The sequence below is a fragment of the Orbilia oligospora genome (assembly GCF_000225545.1).
Source record: "Orbilia oligospora ATCC 24927 unplaced genomic scaffold scaffold00097, whole genome shotgun sequence".
NCBI classification, from domain to species: domain Eukaryota; kingdom Fungi; phylum Ascomycota; class Orbiliomycetes; order Orbiliales; family Orbiliaceae; genus Orbilia; species Orbilia oligospora.
The window spans coordinates 413047-434126 of NW_011645654.1; the positions used below are offsets into that span (position 1 = coordinate 413047).

Below are 21080 nucleotides of genomic sequence, written 5' to 3' on the forward strand. Positions count from 1 at the left end.
TACAGGATCAGGGGTTCCTAGCGTTTATAGATTGGTGCTTATCGCCCTCTAAATTGATTGCCGTGGATTAGATAGCGTTTGGCGGTTAGAGCCTTACTCCATTTCAGAGTAAGCAGTTCTAGGTAAGATGATTGCAAGGCGTTAGATAAATGAATACCAAATGACCACAGCCTTTTTGAATATCGAAAAGGAAGGAAAAGAGCAAACATGGCCTTCCCATGTAGTAAATAGTAGTAAATAGTGAGAAAAAATAGTAATAGTAATAGTAGTAGATAAGTAGGTAGGTAGGTAGTGCTAGTATGCAAAAATAACAATGTTTGGCGACAATGTATTACCGCAGAACATTATGATAATAAACCAAGACAGGAAAGAAAGCTTGAATTTACAAAAGAAACATTATTGTCATAACAGAAGAAGAAAAAACAAGCAAAAGCGACCGGGTATGCTTCAATCCCCTGTTCTCCCTTTTTTCATGTCTAATTGAATTTTTTATTTATTATCTTTTTTTCAATTCTGGTAGTTCTTTTCTTAAAATCCAATCGGGGCTTCCTTCGAATCTTGGTTTCCAGCGTGGCTCCCAGCAGGATCCTTCTTGAAATACCAGATCAACAATCCGATGACAATAACAATGAATCGACCGTAGGTGTTGACGAAGTCTAGGGCGGCGTTCGGAGGAGCTTTCGAGAATGGAGTTACGGGTTCACCGGCTAGTCACGCCTTGACGGCGGTAGCGACGGCAGCCTTGAGGGCAGCCGGATTGGCGCCAACGACTTCGCTGACTTTTTCGCCTCCTCTGAAGATCATGAATGTAGCTGTATTTCCCATAAAATAAAAACATGTCAGTAAAAAAAAATATTTATATACTGAAGTTTTGAAATGGAAATAGAGAGGGGAAAGGGGACTAACGCATAGCTCTGACACCACACTCGGCGGCAACATCGGTGACCTCATCGACATCGACCTTGACGAAATTGGCGTCTTTGAATTCCCCCGATAGCTTTTCGACGAATGGGGCGATTTGCTTGCAAGGACCGCACCATGTGGCGTGGAAGTCGACGACGGTGACTTTATCCCCAGCGATGAGGTCGGTGAATTCCTTCTGGCTGTTTAATGTAGTTTCTGTTAGCATCAATTTCTATATGTCTCTTTATTCGTCCTTCATTCTTTCTTTTTGATATCTTTCATTGGAGGTTCGGATAAACGGCAATTCGCGGGGTGAAATTAAGGCAAAAAAAAACATAGCAGGAAAAAAAGGAAGTGAAAAGAAGGGAAGGGAAGAGAAGAAGACAAACGAACCTCTTGATTTCGGCAACCATTTTGATAGATGTAGTAGAAAACTGTCTAGAAGACTGGAAGTTTGTAATTCGAGATGGGATGGTAGCTATAGCTGTAGCTGAAGTTGTAGTAGCTGAAGTGGTGGTGGGAGTGGTAGCGGAAGAAGTAGAAGTTGTGGTGGGGTATCGTCCGATGAGCGAATTTCTCGTAGCGACAACAAAAGACAAAGACCTTTTCTGAAGACGAATAGTCGACGACGACAAGGACTTGACGGTCCTTAAATAGTTTGGAGAAGCCAGTGTTTCTTTTTGATTTCTAAAAAAAATCTCGAATGGGGTCTGTTTATCACTATCCAGAAAGAAATTATAAAAAAAAAGGAAAAAAGGTGGTGTGGGGGATTGAAAAAAAAAAGGAAGAAGAGGAGGAAAAAGAAACGGAGAGAAAGAAAAAGAGGCGGTGAAAGCAAAGGAAAAAGCGATGAGGTGATGTTGACAGCGGGCCTTGGTAAGCGACGCCTGAACTATTCTTATTACTAATGCAACCACTGCACCTCCAAAACGAAATTGAAATCAATCAATGATGATGTAGACTAATATTAACGGGGATTATGGAATATGAATTAGGACGATGACGGCGCTGAAAAACAAAAGATGGAACTGTAACTTTTTTTGTTTTTTTTGGTAGAGTAATGAAGTACGGTATGGCCGGTATGATATGATATGATATGATATGATATGATCTGGGATTCAATTGATCGAGTCGAGTACTTCGAGGAAGTGCCCATCTATATACACTTCTCTCTCTCTCTCTCTCTCTCTTTCTTTCTCTCGAGATCTTCTAGATTCTTTAAAAATAAAGATAAAAAAATTAAAAATTAAAAATAAAGAAATGTCGGAATTGAACCTTCTCCCATCCTCTATTACTATTGCTATTACTCGATCTGAGTATAAAGTATAAAGTAAACGAGCTCGAGCTAGCCGGTGCAGTGGGGCCAAACCAGCTCCGATAAACTCAAGATCGAGGAAGCTTCGGCAGCTTTACCACTTGCAGCCCGGACCCGAATACCCCCGACTGAACTTTACTAATACCAATCAATCAGTATGCTACCGAACAGAAAGCAAAAGAAGAAAAAAGAGAATTGACCGGAATAGCCTCGAAATTATTGGCTACTGTCTTTGATCCAAATCAGAAGAAGAATAATAATAACCAAAAAAATAAAAAATAAAAAATAAAAACCCGTGGAATGTCAAAGAAAACTATCTTCAAATGCATCCAAATCCATTTCGCAATAACTATTTTAAAAACGGAAAGCCCGTGCACCGCGGCACCGCATTCGAGCTAAACACCTCCTGCAAGAGAGAGTAAAAAAAAAAGTGGCATGATACCTTTCGACCCCCGGGACTATGTACGGTGTAGGGATGACGGTGGTACAGCCATGCACCGGCCTGACTCGTGCAATCCTTTCGGTTCAGATTTGAGATAATCTACAGATCTCTGTGTGCGCGGGGCTGAACTACATAACATCTGCGCATCTTTGTACTTACATAACCTGCGAAGCTTGGAATTATAAATTAGGCTGAAAGAGTTTAATTAATGTTGTATACATGCGTACATGCATAATAGATAGAACTATTGCACATATTAGGGTGTTTCGAAACATCTCTGTATCCTGTTAATTCCCTAACATAAGTTATTACACTAAATGTATGTACGTATTTATCAATCTCATCATCGATGATACAATAATTCGAATCGAAGGTCTAGAACCCAACCCCGGAATCCGAAGCCTTCCCCATTGCATGCCCATTAGATTGGTCACTAGATTGGCCACCAGCCAAATCTAGTTTGGCCCGCAGTCTGTGTGGTATTTTAACTCGGCTCTGCCGAATCAACACATATTTCTTCCTTTCTTCCTTTCTCTTCGGCAGGCAATTGGGATCCGGTCCTTCGAAGTTTAAACTTCATGACGAACGAACTTATCCCCAAAGCTTGGATATACTTTTTTACTCAATACTTATAAAATTATGTTTCACCCGAAAGCTTCAGCCTCAGGTACCACCAAGCTTTCTTGTTAAAATTTCAGGGGTTATGCTCCCTTTCCGGTGGTATCGTGTGAAAAAAAACGTGGCACCCTCGCTTCCAAGCTACATATCCGGGGGGCTTGTAACGGTTCAACTTGCTCGGTTTAAGTACGGATAGATGTTCTATATGAGCTTAATTCTCCTTGACAGTTGTTCATTGGAGGAATTATATTAGCTTCTTCTCCCGTGTAGCTCTTCGGAGATCTCCTATGAAACTTCGGATAAAAAAAAATCGACTTAAGCATGCGATGCAATGACCATGTAGAACTTAATCCCAACCGTTAGTCTCAAGTACAATATACTCGAGGTAGTTTTGAATATACTTCCATGCATGTAAAGAAAAAAGACTCCCGCAATGATTCCAAACCCCTTCACAATAGCAACAGGACGGCCTGATTACCAGAATCATACTTCCCCTCATAATCATGGAACGTAATACCCCCTCTCAATCTCCAACGTCCTCGCCTCCCTCAACATCGTCACAGTTCCTCCAAACGACGCGAGAGTAACCCCTCCAATAAGTATACAAATCACCAACCCGGCCTTCGAAAACAACTGCCATTTCCATTCTCCATACGACCAAGTCTTATACTTCCTTCCGAACAACCATAGCTTAAAAATCGTCCTGATAGCCAACATATTAAGCGCTGTAGCCATACAAATCCACACCAAACAAACACACCACATCGCAAACGGTGATGTAGTTCGGGGTCTTTCTTCTTTGTCGTGATTATTCCAACGATGGTGTTCCTGCCATGCTACGCCGAAACATATGAGGTATACCGATGTTACCACCGTTGCGAGCATTCCGTATTGATTCAACCTGCGTTTGATTTGTAAGAGTTTTCGTAGTCGTTTTTCTGGAACGGACATGGCTTCTAGTTCTCTAGTTTTAGCTTGCCTATACCTGTCTGGTACTTTGGTTAGCTTTCCATTTTTGGGCTTAAGAACGCGAGCACGGAATTTGGTAAAGAAGCGATCTTTGCAGTTTGGTTTTTTGGGTGCATCTTTCTTGGAGTCTTTTGGTTTCTTTTCGGGTTTATTGGTGCCCTGGGGTGTCTGGCTATTTCCCTCGGGATCTCCTCCTGGACCTCCTGGACCCCCCCCTGGGCCTCCTCCTGGGCCTCCTCCTGAGTCTCCTCCTAGGCTTCCTCCTGGGCTTCCTGTAGGACTATTCCTGGGACTTCCTCTCGACTGTCCTTGTGATTGTCCTCGAGATTGCTCTTGTGGTTGTCCCTGGGACCGTTCTCGGGTTGTGCCAGAACGGCCGATTGAACCGGAACGTCCAGCTGGGCTAGAACGACTAGCGGAACCAGAACGACCAGCTGAACCTCTAGGATCAGATTCCATGGCACCTCTATCCTGAATCGCTGAACGTGGAGATCTCGAATCCACCGATCGTTTCCTTGCTTGTCGTGCCCTAGATGCACTAGTACTAGCCTCAACCCCAGTTGCTCTTCCTCTTTCCTCCTCTTCATGCCTAATCGCCGCCTCCACAGCTCTATCCCTTGACCGTTCTCTCTCCCTCACTCTTTCTTCATCTGAAAGCAAATCCGATAATTTTTCAATCATTTTACCCTCCTTTGCAGCCAATTCCGATTCCCTTGCCGCCTTTGCTTCACGGGGGGTTCTCCAAGCCGTCTGGTTTCGAGCTTCATTTTGTGTTAATGGTCTAGCCGGTTCAGAAGTCTCAGGTGCGTTTTTCCGCTCTTGCTTCGTCTTCCATTTGGAGAAGGCTGCGTATTTTTCTGCCCAACGGGTTTTTTCTGTATCACGGGGTCGTGGTGGAGACATTGGTTTCATGGAACTTGCGTCCTCCTCTTCATTCCCTTTCCGACCTCGAGGGTTTGGGCTCAGTGATGAGGAGAATCTACCTCCAGACCTTCTTCGTGTTGAAGACGGCTTTCTTGCTAGTGAAGATGGGGAAGCGGAAGCACCACGTCCCCTCTCATCTCTATTTTGCTTTTGAGGCGACCTCCTTGCGAGGGAAGAAGGAGAAGAAGGAGAAAAAGAAGAAGTAGGAGAATAATCTCGCTCGGGTTCGGGTTTGGTACTACTGCTCGCTTGGTCCCTTCGAGATGGCGTAGATCCAAAGGATCCGCTGGAACCTGAAATTTCCCTTACGTCCACGTTGCCAAATCTTACTTGTCCCTTAGGTTTCTTCCTCCCTTCTTGAACAGGACCTCCATCATCCCAGCCTAAAGGGCTACGAATACCTTCCGGATACGTCTTCGAAAGATCCTTTAGCCCGCCTTTCAGAGATTCTGTAGGTTCCTGTTTCGGTGAAGAAGATGGAGCTTTTGTGTGTGGAGGCCCGGCCGTTTTATTAACATTTGAAGAGGATTTTCCCGTCTGGAGTGTAAGAGAGGGAGGCTTAGGTTTTCCTCCCGAGGGCTTTGAAGTTGATGAAGAACTAGCAGATGCTCCCGAGGTCGATGGTATATTTTCAATATTCCTAGAACTCGATCCTGGTGTTTCTTGTCTTTGGCTTGATCCCGAAGTTGGTACGTTTGAACTCGAGCCGGCATCGCCGGATCCACTCGCAGCGGTATCACCGGCGGGCGTACTTCCAGATGCTTCACCAGCCTCTCCTGCGTCGTTATCTTCGTCTGATAAAGCCCTTGGGGTCTTACTCTTCCTCTTCGAAAAAAAACCGGGATAATTCCACTTTTCCATGTTGGCAACAGACTCGAATCGAAACAGCTTTGAACCGTAGTCGATCAAATATATTTACTCAAACAATATATACTTCCAACAGTATATATCAGCCAAAGATAACTCCCAAAAAAATGAAAATTAAAAATTAAAAAATAAAAGTAAAATCAAACACTAACCTTCCTTGCGAACTTTCCTCTCCCTTGCTTTTCTCAAAATATCCTTTTTTAGTCTACTCAAATACCCAAGCTCATGGTCTTCATCTCCCTCCTGTCTAGAGAGATTGGATCGAGAAGTGGTACCCGTAGAGCCTTCAACCAAGGTTCCGGAACCAGTATCGGTATCGATATCTCCCACAATAGCAACTCGACTCATCCGTCTCGGAAACGTCGTTCCAGGTTCAAAATGCGGGTTATATATGCCCACACCACCTAATCTCTTCACCTCCTCCTTGACGTTTTCTCCCTCTTCCTCACTACTTTTTTGTGTTGAAATACTATTTGTTGTATTGGTAGAGTGTATTGATCCAGCAACCGAAGTTGCTCGTGAAATTGCGGAAGGAGGGTATGTAGGAAAATTTGAGTAAGGAGTAGGCGTATAAGGTCTTGAATTTACTGTAGGCAGTGGTGGTGGCGGCGATGATAATCGACGTGAGCTTTTGTATGCTAAATCCCAGGTGTTAAAGTCGGTTTCGAAGTCTGAGATTGCCCTTGAGAGGATTGTGGCGGTGGAGGGAGGGCGGAATTGTCGGATTGTGCTGCCGCTGTCTGAGGAGTCGGCGTCGATTTCATTCTCCTCACAATAATTATCTGTTATAGACATATTTTATATATTTTATAATATAATATAAAATATCATATATATTCAAATTTTTTACAATATATCTTCAGGATCCTGGGGTCTGGGGCCAGTCCTCTGGTTTTTGTATTTTTGTTGTATTTTGGAGAATACCTGTGTTGACACGATTTGATCGCCTGAATCGTGGGGGATGATCTGTGCATGTTGTAATTCCTTTGGTCTAATTATATACATAAGAGAGGAATTGGGAAATTGATAGGTGGCGTGTAATGGGGACGAGGTGGAATGGCTGAGGTTGTTCGGAGATATCGAGGTTAATGAGGGCTTTTATATTATACACCCTTCAGACCCAGTCTTACAGGGACAAGCATTTTAGGTGACAGATGACAGATACTATCGCATCTTGAAATATTCTCGGGTACGTATAATCTAGTAGTTTATTTGTAAGTATACTGCATGTAAATGCATTTGATGTACAGCCTACACTATCACTAATACTACTCTAAATGTTCAAGTAGTTAACTTGTAGTATAGTTAATATGACCAAAGAAGCCTTCTATACATCCTAACGTCTCGTAGCCGTCAAAAATGTCGTCGCAGTTGCATTGAAAACCTTCGTCGAAGTTGCCAAAAGACCTCTCGTAGTCGATCCCGTCATAACATCCTTCATTCCCGTTGCCATAGCCTTAACGTTTACATTTTCCGACATCGTAGCTTTAATACCATTGATATTCCCTTGCAGCACTTTAGAAACAGCCGCCGTAGCCGCAGAGGCCGCCGCGGCAGCAGCAGCACTAAGAGCATCAGCGGCAGCCTTATCATTATTGACATACCCGACTCCACCTTTACCTCCACCTAAGTTTACTTTCCCAAAATTCACATTACTCTTAGTCCACATCCATGCTCCAAAGCTAATAATCGTAGTCAAAACAACCACAATATAAACATCCCAGATGCGTGTGATAAAAAGTTTATCCTTCCCGTATGATTCGGGTGGGATCATAAGCTTTCCCACGTTCATGACGACAACGGTTCGCATGCATAAACAGATGAATTGGAGTATACCCATGACGAGGAGTTGGAGACCGGCGGTTTTGGCGGATTGGAGACCGGTGGTTACGGCATTGGCGCCGGTCCAGATTGCTATTAGAGTACCGAAGGTGCCGCCGAGGGAGAGAATCACACCAACTTGACAGACGCGGACGTAGGTTTGGGCAGCGGGTGGGAGGAAATCGATTCCTTGCGTGCGAGCCTTTTCGATTTCGTTTAGTTGGCGTTGGGCTTCGACGGCGTCGCGTTCTATTGTTCTCGTAATTAATATTAATCAATTATAATTGCTTTTGATAGATTTTAGGGCATTTTATGCATACCGGTAATGAATTTACAATACTGTTGTCCAAAGTTATTTATCAAACCGGTCATAGTAGCTTTATTAACATTTGTTTCTGCGATATCTTTGATCAACATTTGTAATTGATCTCTATTGGATTGTTCGCTTGATATCTGGGGTACTCGGGCGTTGACTTGCCCCAGCAGTTTGAGTTTTTGGGCGATAAACCAGTCGTTGAAGATTGTAAGGATACGCTGCTGTTCCGCCAGGATTGCATCACGATTGGCTGCTCCGTCACCTGGGTCGATTGGATCGAGTTGGAATTCGATGTTGGTGGTGTAGCCTGGCGCTGTGGGGTTTTGGGGCGGAGGGGCCGGGGCGAAGCCGAAAGACATTTTGAGAATATCGAATATCCAATGGTTTCGTTAGTTTGTGAGTATAATTAATTAATTAATTATTAATTGAGGTTCGTTCAGTGAGATACTGTATAATGGTTGAAGCTAGGAACTTTTACGAGCACAGGGGGTTCAGGGCCGGTATTTTATAGAAGTGTTTGGAAATTCAAAGATCGACCAATCGGCTTCCAAAACCAACAAAAACCTTTGATGTTTTAATTTTGAAAATAGTCATCTGTGATACGATCGTTCTTGTGAATGGAGTCAAAAGACTCTAAATTTGGATATCATGGTGTCCAAGTATATATACGTGCGCATCTGGATTGGGAAATATATCTACAGTTTTGCCGATAAATTTAGCGATTCCTTCACAAGCGCGACTGTATCCTCCGACATGCCATACGAAGCTTGGTCTATTTTAGCATATTAGTATCTTTCCGTTTTTGAAATTTTCAATTAGGGGCGAAAGGGATCAAAGAACTTACAACCCCATCCAGCGGCACCGTAATTATGCACAACTCTCACACCGTTTATGACTTCCTTCTCGATTCTGGCACCTCCTTCTCTCCATGGTCTTAATCCGACACCATGTCGGATGATATCAAGCCCTTCAACGCCCTTACCGCCGGTAAGTTCAGGACAAACGTCGACACAGCGTTTCATGATCCTGTTTGCAAGGTTTGGATCGATTTCTGGTGACCAGTTGCCCTTCTGATAGCATCCGCCGAGGATAGTGCCGCCGCCGGCTGCTCGCATCATTATGTACTTCACTATTGTGTTAGTAAATAATTTAAAACATAGTTAAAGAAAAGATGGGAGGGCAATACCAGCATCTCATCATCTCCGTCGTGAACTGCCGAGGTTGTGTACATTCCCGGTGCCTCATTTCTGACCAATACGATCTGTCCACGTGCCGGAATAACCTTCTTATCTTCAACCCCGCCAAGTTTACACGCCAATAACCCTGAGCAGTTGACAACTACATCGGCCTTCTTCCCGCTGAAATGTAGATCTGCTGCATCGGCGATATGCTTTACTATCCCTCTCTTAAACACCACTCCATACTTCAAACACTGTCCCACCAAATACGGCAAATAAATCGCCGTATTAATGCAAACACTCTTAAACGTAGTTCCAGACTTCATCCCCTTCGGCAGCTCTTCCTTATCAAACTTCCTAAACCCCTGAACCACACCCTTAAACCAAGGTTTATCATCCACAAGATCCTTCATAAACGGTGTGATGGGGATACCATCGACTATAAAGATATTGGCATCTTGGACGTGAATACCGCTTTCGGGAACTTGTGTCGCTAGACGCATTAGTTCGGGATAGGTGGCACGTTCCCATTTACGACTGGAGTCTTCGGCTATGGAGAAAGGGAAGTAGTTTGCGCCTGCCCATGGGGAGGTGTATTCGATGTCGTAATCGCCTGGCATGTGTTTGGCGATTACGGTCACGGAATGTCTGGATTTGGCGAGGAGAAGGGCGGTGGTTAGACCGGCTACTCCGGCGCTGGTGAAATTATGTTAGTATGTATATGTACCATTGGCGGCGATAGTGGGGATGTTATGGGGGGTTGTACCCAATAACTACGATCTTTGCGGAGGACATTGTTGATCGTGATGTTGTATTTTTGGGTGACACAATGTGTTTTCCAATTTTGAAGTAGTGGCTAGATTTAAAGATAGGATTACGATTACAATTGATTCGATTCCAACAAATGGAAGAAGAGAATAGTGAAAACACTGGGGTAGATATATATTCCATTAAATAAGTACTTAGTTAATTTAACTAATTAGTTTATTGAGCTCCGTATCTTGATCCCGCCGGAAGCTATTGCATCGATCAGGCCATATCCCAAAGTCCTTAATGGTCTGGATTCGATTGCCTCTCCCGCCCTAGAAAAAAAAAGTGGGTCCGCGCGACATCCGTTCGATAAGCAGGACAAGCTTTCACCCGGCTACCTGCGCTCTTCCCTGGTTGTGTGCTTGTTTTTCTTCTTTGGTTCTGTCCAACCTGTCAAACGTTAACATCCTTGGAGTAAACGAGTGGGCCGGGTAACATTAACGGTAAATCGGAAACACCTTGCTTTGTTTCGCGGGATTCCATACTATGTATTAGGTACTTCATGGAGCACGATGCGGGAAGATTTTCTTTTGGGGAAAGAAAAGCCTAGGTTTTTTTTGGCGGGATTACCTAAAGCGGAGCTAATGCGGCTGCTGCCTGCGGGTTTCTGGGGGAGCTCGTCCCCTGGTAAATGCCGATTATCGATAGCGAGGATTTGAAGCTTTATCGTGGATGGAGACTTGCAGGCATCGAGACATTACTCGCGCCATGGACGGTTTGCGGAAGGAATTGATTTTCGTGATATCAATCAATTGGAATATGGGCCGGAGTACGTAACTAACCTTGAGGTTTGATAAAGCCCCGCTTTTGACTAGCGGGATTCAATCGGATTTCCGTCGGAATACCCCTGGAATATGAAGATACTATGACTTGGATAGGTCGCTTGAGCTCAAGAGTAGCGGAATTAAATCTATTGCTAATCTATCGATATCGCGATATATATCGGGCCCACAGGAAGCTTGGCTGTTTGGAAAGGACACCCCGCAACACAAAAAGTCCAACATTGTATCGTTTGGGGTGTATCGATGTTTGATGTGAGTAAAAACAACATTGCGCTATAGCTACTTTGCGTAGAAAGAATCTAGGGACCGAGGAGGTGTCAATTAGGGACATACTGCTAGGCTTTGACTTGATCTTCTAGGACCCTTGTTTTTCGCGGGATTTTGACTAATCAACCAGGCCTATAACTGTATGTATATGCAGCCGGGTTAAAACGCCAGGCGGGCAGAGCTCCTCAAAACCGAGTCCAGAGAAAGCAACGGAGGAAAAGAAGTATGATACTGATTCCTATCGAGCAATTTTTTGAAACGGCGAGGACTTCGGTTTTGAAAGCCTCCGAAATACAGTATGCGGAATTTATTTCCGAATGGCTCAAATCCTACCAAGCTATAGAGGTTATATAATTATGCTATATATGACCAACTGTGAAGTCAACGCGGCGTTTAGGTGGGTGTACTCTGGGAGCTCTTATTTGTATGATAGCTTGTGATCTATTACATGCTGAGCTCCGATAAGAAGAAAGGGGATTCAAATTCGATTGAGAGTCCATAGATCTATAGAAAGTCCCATATGTGAAAGTCTTGCATCAGGATGAAATCACTCAGCCAAAGTCAAGATATCCCGTTAGCTCGACTGGCTTAGGTCCATGGCCTGTACCAAAGCATCACTCCAGGATCAGGTCATGGGGGTTTTATGCTAGGTTGACGCCCAGAGAGGGGTCTTTGAGCAGCATGGGAAGCTAGATCCTGTTATCATATATCTAGATACAGATAAGAGCCTCGGGCTGATATCGTGATTGATTGGTCTCCGAGTATAAACGTAAAAACAGTTGGCACATGATATATGATGGTAAATAGACTGACTAGAGTACTTCAAACTTAAAAACGTCGACAGAAATAGACCATCAAAGAATATTACTCGTTCCATATACTAGATTAATGTACCGTGCCACCATCGCCCCCGGCCCCCAAATTTACTATACCACTCAGTCTTTGAACTTTCTCTACCACCCAATCTGAGGATTCATCGTGCCACAGCCGGCGCCCAGATCCATCTGAGACTACACTTTGCAATGCAACTAACTTATTTCTACGAATCCACCCGATGTTGTTTGTCCATAATGAATCTTTCAATCAACCCCTAGGTTGGAGATCCGTCATTACTGTTCATATTCTATTGGACAAGTATACTGGTGCATAGCAGATTTAGTGCTTTGGCTCCTTGAATGAATAGCCGCCTTTGGTAGTAGGATTTAGAGATAGTTTTATTCCCTTGGAGCAGAGCACAGCCGCCCTACGAACTCCCACGAAGCAATCATGCATTTCCGTCACGTCATGTGTGATATCTCTTCTCTATACAGAAAATAGTGTAAAAGAGCTCCGGCGCTCTTTGAAGTAGCATCTGCTGTGCTTTTTCGGAAATCGCTATACTTGATTCAATGGCTATGAAGCATAGACAGCAGGGAGCCAGAAGAGCATTTCGTAGATGATAGGTAATGAACACGGAACCTGCAAAGGTCGTATAAATACACCGACATATGCCTTCCTCTCAAAATACTCATTTAAATACAGTTAGCATTGAGAACGAGAGCTATAGACTAGCCGAGAACTCCTAACAGTCATTTTTCTTGCGTCTGCCCCCAAATATACAAACAATAAAAATCTCTCTCTCTCTGTGTCCTTTAGTCACTTCCTCCAACCAGCCGTAGCCTCTTTTTAAAACTAATATTTCGTAAAAATGGTTTACCGCTAAGTTCGGTTCGTTAGCTTTCGATCGGGAAACCACGACAAGTACAGCTATCTCGGTCGATTCGCTAAATTTATAAATACATTGCCACCACCTAGACCGGTGGCAGACTATACATATATACGCAAGCAGGCAATCTAAACTAAAACCTTCGAGTATTAGACGAGCCATTTTAACTTTGGGGGTATATGGCAATTATGAAGCTACAAGGGCCACCGTGATGAATTCTAACTATTCAAGAAACAGTTTGACCTAAGTAAATAGTCAGCCAAGCCAACTCAGAGTTGTATGCAAACATACATACCGCCCACAAAGAGTGCATCGTCCTAGCCTTGAAGTGAGGCTAGAATCTTCCTGCGTAGGATATGAAACCAAATACTCTGCGCCTTACTCAAAAGTACACGGGAGGTCTGGGAAAGCCTCAAATCTTGCAATCTTGGCCGAGGCTGGGCCGAAATCATAATGTGGTTTTCAGATCTGATACTCTTGACCGTGGGCCGCTGGGCGATTGAAAGAAATGGCTTTTAGCTAATATCTACTAGGCGCCATTTACCCCCGACATTAATCCCGCTTTTTTTTTTGGCTGGTAGTCGATTGCTTTAAATGTTCTAATTAGTCAGCTTAGTTTTAGCTATGTGTGTCCCGGTCCGTATTCTTCGGGCCGTAGTAATCCAGCCGCCCACAATTTGCAAAACAAAGGAAAGAACATCAAGGAAATTCTGGAGGAAAAAAACTTATAATAAAGAGGTCATTAGTGAGTACTGTACATGTACGTATCTGGACTTTACACCGCAACGATTGATACTATGTACTAGTACCTTCTATGCACGTGCACATTGCATTGCATATAGTGTATCCCCCCGCAGCTGGGTATAATCCTGTAGCTATCCTGGCGAGTACACACACCATAGAAAATACCTGTATACTCCAAATTACAGCTGTGAAATGCATAATAAAGTGACGACTACTGTTTAAATCGCGAGAATTTATTACCCCCAGTAAGTTAAGAATATCCTCTGCAGGTTTGTCTCGTACCCAGATTTGCAGGTATAAATGTATTCGAGATACGGTCTCAGATCAGCAGAAGCCTTTAAGTAAATATGTTTGTTTGTTTGCTCCAGGGAGGCATGCCATCAGTCAATGGATACTTTGGGACGATGATTCCTCCTGGCAAACACCTTTCAAAGCAGGCAGCATCCGTAAATCCAGCATTCAACCCCGTTGCATTGCTAATACTCCTGCATATCGTTACCGCAGCGTAGCGCTTTACAATTGCGCTTTGATGAATGTATGGATGTTGAATATTATTAGTAAATTGAAGGCAAAGTCGCGATGTTGGCGGTGCGCCAGCTGTGGCACCTAATTCTACAGCTTGTCATAGGATTACCCCTCTTTCTCTAGTATCATGATACGTTCTTAGTCGAGCGTTTGAGCTAACTGCTGCTGAATATTTAAGGTATCATGACTCGTGAAACTATTCAAATGGCCTGTGGTGTGTTTGGTCTGTTGTGAATATTGTCAAATGTGTACGTTCTTATTTCTAGTCCCTTCGAATCGAAATTTCACGGCCAACCTGGTCAGCTGAAGAAAGCGCAGTTTCATAGTCATACCTCTGACGTGTTCATGCGAGATCTTAATTAAAATTGGAAGATATGACTAGTATGATTTGGCGGATACAAAGTAGCATCCCCTCCCACAGATTGTGGCTTCCGTAGAAACTATTCGTCCAAAATTATTTAACTATATGATAGTAGGCTATTTAAAGGAAGCTAGCTGCTCGCCAGGGCGCTTAGAACTATCCATTGAAGGTGAATTTGTTGAAATATCTGATGGCCTGATGTGCACGTGGAAACAGAACTTGGGAGCCTCTTGAAGCTATAGCGCCTGTAGTGTATGTTATTAAAAAAGGATCCAGGTCTTCGTTTCCTTATTAGAGGTGAAACTTCCACCTCGACAACCGCCTTGGGCTATTTTCATCAAAAATCCTCAGCTAGTTAATTTGCTCGCATAATAAAGCCATTCCTGATCTCCTGATACCGCGGCTACACAGGGAAAATAGTACCTCACATTCGTATACTCCGCCATCCAGATCATCACGGTCAGAGGCTACAGCGCTGCATCAATCTATCTAGGAATATTCCTAGACCCTCTTTTTTCCTTTTTGTGCCCTACTCTTCTTCGAATCCCTCATAGCTCATCGCGCAAGGCTACCCATCGGGCTTCTTTACAAACCTGGATCCTGAGGCTCCAGAGCCATAACCCGATCATGGAAGGCACTAAGTGGGCCATATTGATCGGAGTCGACTATTACCAAGACGGTAAAGAACGCACAGATATCAAATTCCGTAGCCTAAAGGGGTCCGTGGAGGATATACGACAGATTGAAGAATTACTACGCACTCGATTCGACTTCAATGATCCTTATATAATTCGGTTAACCGCAACCACGCCGGACAGCGGCCAAGGCGACCCAAAGGAGCTCCCACCGCACAGGCCAACCTACGAGAATATTATTCAAGCATTTGAAAGGGTGATCCGGGAAGCCAATCCTCACGATATTGTCTACATTCACTATTCAGGTCACGGCGCACGTGTTGACACCATTTTTCCAGACATAAAAGAAAAACGCCTCGATGAGGCACTCGTGCCTACTGATATTTCTTGTCAAGGACGGTATGTCCGCGATGTAGAAATAGCATACTTAATCAACAAGCTGGTGGATAAGAAACTCATTGTTACCCTCGTGCTTGACTGTTGTCATTCTGGAGGGGCCAACCGGAGTGGTGGTCCCGGTTGTGGTCCCAGTGGCGGCACCATTCGGGGAATAGATAGAGTCGGAAAAAACATTCCGGAACGTGATTTTTCGCTACTATCCCCCCAAAAGGAACTTATCGCAGTCTGGAAGGAGCCCGAACCTAAAAATCAACGTGCTGCAACTGTCGAAAATCATTGGCTACTCGAATCTCGTGGATATGCCTTTCTCGCTGCGTGCAGGACGAACGAGTTTGCCATGGAAGACGTATTTGATAAAAAGACACAAGGCCTCTTAACGCACACTATGATAAATATTATTAAGGCCAGCACGGCTTCCCTCACTTACTACGGATTATACAACCTTGTCAGAGCAAAAGTGCTTGAACATAACAGTCAACAGACCGTTGTACTTGGCGGTGAAGCTGATCGCATATTCCTTTCTTCAGATTGCCGCAAGTTGCATTCCATGGTTCCTATAAAAAGAGTTACCAAAGAAGGAGGAAAGCTTCATATTCATTTAGATGTTGGCTCTACCCACGGGATTCCAGATGATGCCAGCATCGACGTTTGGCCTCCGTCATACTCCGGCTCTGATTACGAACCCTCTGAGAAAAGCGCCGTCTTTCGTACGGTCAAAATAGAAGGGCTTACATTAGATGCCGAGCTAGAAAAATGGGGTGCAAAAGGAGAGCACCAGATACAGCCTGGATTTTTAGCCCAACCGCATACATTTTCAAAGAAGCGAGTTTACCTCGATCCCATCAATAATTCCGGCATGGGTCAAGCCAAACCTCCACTTTGGAGGCATGGAGAGAAAGAAACCCTGATCCCTCCTCAAGATCTAGCCAAAGTAAAGAGGATACTGGAGACACACAACATCCCCATATCGGATGATCCAGCGAACGCTTCCTTCCAAGTACACGTGGAGGATGGAAACTATAAAACGCTCTGCAACACCAAGAAACTACCCAATCGAATTGCACTACCACCTCTACCCATCGACGATGAGAGTGCAGCAGAAAAGCTGGCCCGTTGTATAAAGCATGCCACAAAATACTATGATATACTCGAATTATCAAACCCAGAGATAGGGTCCCCCGGCCAGTGGGTATCCGCATCTTTATCTATGAAGAAAGGACTCCCCCCAGTACCAATGGCTCGACTATTTAACCATCAACCTGATAACACGCTAGAAAGCAAAAGCTGTGAGGTTGAGGCAGCTGATGTAGTTACGGTCCTTGTGACAAATATTTCCAGCACCGAAAAACATATTACGGTTCTAGATCTCGATGATTCGGGATGTGTTATGCAGATATTTCCCTGCGCACCTGGTGGAACGCAGCAGTTGCTAGCGCCAAACGAGACCCTATCCCTTCCATTGGTCGTGGACTCTACAGAGGAGAATGTTGCACCGGGCCAAATTATCGACACAATCAAAATTATTGCTACAAAAGAACCCACTAACTTCCGGTGGCTGGAATTGCCAAGTCTTGATAAAATTAAATCTGGAACTTCAAATCGGGGTGATGACATCAACAAGAAACATGAAAATGCCTTTGAACTTTTACAGCAGGTTACAAGGGAAACGGCACCAAAGGCGCGAAGTGTGTCGGTGCGCAACTCTGACACGGCTTGGTGGGACACAGCGCAAGTTACTTTGAGATTGTCGATGGGGAAACCTGAATGGGATCTCGAGCGCAATCAAGAAGAAGCTGCTCCAAGGGCAGCGCCCTTGGAAACCCAGTTATCAATGCCGCAAGATTCGGATACGGGGACTGAAGATGACGGTTCGAGCCAGAAAAGCTTTATATCAACCGAGACCGAGTCGAGTTTGACCGGGGAAGAGAGCGATTCGAGTGCAGAAGGGAGCTTGAGCAAGCCGAAGAATATGTCTAGTTACGCGGAAGAGAACTTAAGCATTTACAAGGCGAACGCTGGTCTGAAAACTTGTGCTGTCATGAAGGGATCACGTTCGTACCAGTTCTCAACCATTCTACCGTGGGGATTGTTAGGCACAGCAATATTTTGGATCATGATTGGCCAAACTTGGTACCAAAGCTATATTACCAAAAACCCACATTAATTCGCTATGCGTGTATAATACCTGATGTGCGAGTCTGCAGGTAACCATCTCTATTTTTATTCATTGATCATCCTCATGTTATCTTAGCGTTTCTGAATCTATTGTATGTGTTGATGTCGCTCTGCGTGCACTTCTTGGCTGGAATATTAATTAATTGTCTTTTGGCGGGCTCCATGTACATTTACAATAAAGAGATAGTGTGTTTTTTCATGCGGCAAATAATAGGACCTATTGAATACTAGTTTATCAGTCATAAACCCATAGCTAAGAGAGCTTTGATATGCCTTCAATTATGTAGGGGGCAGTAGACAGTCCTCCCTACATGTAATAAGGCTAGCGCTAACTATAGTTAGCTGTCTACGTTCAAATCGAACAGCAGCGGAATAACGACTGCTCCGGGGAGAGGGCCCCTGTTATCATCTCGTATTAATCTCCTGCTTTTGGTACAACGCTTGGAAGGCTGGACATATGGTGACGGAAAACTAGAGTACAAGAGATATAGAGCGCGAGCGATATTATGAATGGAAGGAAGTCACTTCACACTGTACTGACTTTTAAAGGCCACGTGCTGCATCTAAACAAATAATTAGCTTGTGCGACTAGGACTTTTTCGGAAACCAACGTATCCTGGAAAAGCTACTCGCGTAGCACGAGCCTGTTCGAGAAACCAGGAAAGCTAGGGGGGAAAGATTAGTCTAGTGGTGTCTCACGAACTGTATACCAAGTCTACAAACTAAAATCAGAACAATAGATATGCAGGATGGCCCTTATGGCTGTGTATATACCTGCAATCATGTATTATCTTCATCCAAAGAAAAACCCGGGAAGTGCCATGCTTCTTTGTCATAGTCATCGGGAAAAGCCGGGTTGCTTCGAAATCAAAGAGTGATGAACGCATATATTAATATATATTACATAAACACAAAAGAAGTGACAAGTCTTCATGTTCGACCAGGCTAGAATAGTAGCGGCTACTCTTGAAAATAAACGCTCCACATTTGAGGGGCTTTACGTCGATGCATTTGAAAACCCTTACTCTATACCGATAAAGAGGTAACGACCCGGAACCTTGGGCCAATATATATCGTTGGTAGAGCTAGTTGACCGATTTCATCTCAATGAGGAGTCTCGAGGCTTCCAAAATTTGATCAGCCAATTGAGTCTTTAAAATTTAAAACTTAGAAAAGTTTAAAGAGGTAATATACTCCTGACAATTTAAGGACTAAGATTTAATTAGCTTAAGTTCATAATAAGTCTAGGGTATTGCGTTGAGCAATACGGTACCTCCATTTTACACAATATAAGAATACGGTTTATAATTTACACTGCCTTGAGGAATCCAGCAATAAACGGTAACCTAAGTAACATATGCACTTGGTGGGGCCCAGTCTTAGGACCGAGACGTCGAGACTGGCGTCGTAAATTAAACTAGACAACACGCAGAATATGAATGTTGTGGTTGAAAAAAAATGCAACAGTTCCGAATTGTCGGCTGACAGTACCTAAGTAGTTGGGTATAACTAGTTAGAAGGCGCGCCGGAGCCAACTAACGCTAGCTCAGTTCGATCGTTAGCTAATTCAATAGCCACTGCAGACCGGATTCTGGCTAATGCAATGATGATTGAGAGTAGGCGCTAAGTTATCCAGTCCATCGGCCATCGCGTCCTAGATCACAACTACGGTCCTACCCCTATACGAGCTATTTAGTATCTAGTGCTAGCTCTAGCTGCTTCTGGTAGTTATAAGCCCCTGATCAAAAAAACATCCGGCCTATAGCTAACGTAACTAAGCATCCGAGCAACTGAACTCCACGCTTGCTAGCAGTTACATAGTACATTGGCTAGGACAACGAAAACTTAATCTAGGATCCGTTTGTAGGACAATTCTCAAGCGCGTCTCTAGCTTTTTGAATTTTAGTATGAACTTACTAACTAGGATCCGATGTTATGATAAGCGTAATAGCTACGGCCCGTTCCATAAAAGAGGATGGCGACTCGCCGTACTACTCGTAGTTCGTCTCAGAAATCGCCGCAACCAGACACTTCTATGCCCATATCGAAACTGCTACCTATACCTCCCAACTATGCATCCTCTTCCCAATCCCAAATCTCTTTCTTTTCCTCTTCCTTAAGCCTGTCTACAAAGTCAACTGGGCTCTCAAAACGCGATTTAGCGCTGTTGCTTAAAAAAAAGCGTCTTCTAACAACCTCGACACCAGGAGCCCTCACATCATTGGAACCACATCTCAGCTCTGCCCTCTTGGCAACTCTAGTTTTCGCGCAGTCTGAAGCAGGAACTGCCTTTTGCATTTCTCCTACGGGGTTGCTATTGACCTGTTCCCATTGCGTTTCCGAAGATCCCTCAGAATTGGAAGAAAATCGTATCAAATGGCTTCTTTTCGCGTCAGGGCAGATTGTCCAGGCGAAGTGCACGGCGTACGACCATATTCGCGATCTAGCTCTTCTACAAATCACCTCTGCGGAACAAGCAACAGGTCTACCACTTAACATTCCTGCCAACAATCAAGGCCTAAGCACATCTGTCCCATTCCTCCCAATATCCTCAGCACCGCCTAAGAAAAATGCCCAGATGATATGCATAGGTCACCCTGGAGATGAAGATCTAGAAACCTCAAAACCGGGCGTCAAAACGAATTACGACGTAATTCACGTCAGTTACGGAAGATACAGGGGTATTGCGGAGGGCGCGGATGTGCATGATAATAGTGAGATTGGTGCAATGATGCATGATTGTTGGACTTATTGGGGACATAGTGGGGCACCTTTGTGTATGAGGAAGGATGGTTCAGTTGTGGGAATGCATTCGAGTTGGGAGGATGAGACTGGAATGAGAAGGGGGGTTGCGTGGGAAGCGATAGTGGGGTTTTTGAGAGAGAATGGGGACCCGCATGTTATTCAAGGTTTAGATGAAGCAATGGTAGGGTCTATGGAGACGCCTATACTGGTTGAGTAACGATCTTGGAACCTTTTCTATTTGAGAGAACGTGCATGTATCTGACATTCAATAAAAAAAAAATTCTTGTAGGGTTGTGAAATGCGCTCCGGGTATATATAGAAATTGGCGCTATACTATACAACAAATGAAACCCTCTGGCCTATAAGGATAACCAACAAATGCAAGATGAATATAAATGTAGAAGGAGCCACAGGCTTCCTGCGCGATTTCATAGATCGATTTTTTAAATAACCAGAAAAACACCCAACTCCGCTGAACATGTTTTCAACTTGGCCATAGGTCTCAGGTCTGCTAAAATAGCAGGCTGAAGAAATAAAAGAAATAAAAAATGCGTAAAAGGACCTTGAGATCGGATATAT

At 44.0% G+C, this 21080-nt stretch overlaps 7 protein-coding genes across 7 annotated transcripts; 2 read left to right on the forward strand and 5 right to left on the reverse strand.

Moving 5' to 3' along the window:
• Positions 1–711: 711 nt before the first annotated feature.
• On the reverse strand, positions 712–1316 carry AOL_s00097g110 (uncharacterized protein; the record flags this gene model as incomplete). The annotated part of the gene is made up of 3 exons (XM_011125943.1): positions 712–812; positions 907–1103; positions 1297–1316. The coding sequence occupies 3 exons, from the start codon at positions 1314–1316 to the stop codon at positions 712–714; spliced, it is 318 nt and encodes a 105-aa protein (XP_011124245.1).
• A 2463-nt stretch (positions 1317–3779) lies between these two features.
• AOL_s00097g111 (uncharacterized protein) lies at positions 3780–6032 on the reverse strand (the record flags this gene model as incomplete). The annotated part of the gene is made up of 1 exon (XM_011125944.1): positions 3780–6032. One exon carries the CDS (start codon positions 6030–6032, stop codon positions 3780–3782), a length of 2253 nt encoding a protein of 750 aa, XP_011124246.1.
• A 153-nt stretch (positions 6033–6185) lies between these two features.
• Positions 6186–6833, reverse strand: AOL_s00097g112 (uncharacterized protein; the record flags this gene model as incomplete). The annotated part of the gene is made up of 1 exon (XM_011125945.1): positions 6186–6833. The coding sequence occupies one exon, from the start codon at positions 6831–6833 to the stop codon at positions 6186–6188; it is 648 nt and encodes a 215-aa protein (XP_011124247.1).
• A 541-nt stretch (positions 6834–7374) lies between these two features.
• Positions 7375–8534, reverse strand: AOL_s00097g113 (uncharacterized protein; the record flags this gene model as incomplete). The annotated part of the gene is made up of 2 exons (XM_011125946.1): positions 7375–8108; positions 8180–8534. The coding sequence occupies 2 exons, from the start codon at positions 8532–8534 to the stop codon at positions 7375–7377; spliced, it is 1089 nt and encodes a 362-aa protein (XP_011124248.1).
• Positions 8535–8870: 336 nt separating this feature from the next.
• Positions 8871–10148, reverse strand: AOL_s00097g114 (uncharacterized protein; the record flags this gene model as incomplete). Its single annotated transcript, XM_011125947.1, has 4 exons — positions 8871–8947; positions 9020–9299; positions 9362–10049; positions 10120–10148. 4 exons carry the CDS (start codon positions 10146–10148, stop codon positions 8871–8873), a joined length of 1074 nt encoding a protein of 357 aa, XP_011124249.1.
• A 5026-nt stretch (positions 10149–15174) lies between these two features.
• AOL_s00097g115 (uncharacterized protein) lies at positions 15175–17745 on the forward strand (the record flags this gene model as incomplete). The annotated part of the gene is made up of 1 exon (XM_011125948.1): positions 15175–17745. One exon carries the CDS (start codon positions 15175–15177, stop codon positions 17743–17745), a length of 2571 nt encoding a protein of 856 aa, XP_011124250.1.
• A 1986-nt stretch (positions 17746–19731) lies between these two features.
• Positions 19732–20718, forward strand: AOL_s00097g116 (uncharacterized protein; the record flags this gene model as incomplete). The annotated part of the gene is made up of 1 exon (XM_011125949.1): positions 19732–20718. One exon carries the CDS (start codon positions 19732–19734, stop codon positions 20716–20718), a length of 987 nt encoding a protein of 328 aa, XP_011124251.1.
• Between the last annotated feature and the right edge of the window lie 362 nt (positions 20719–21080).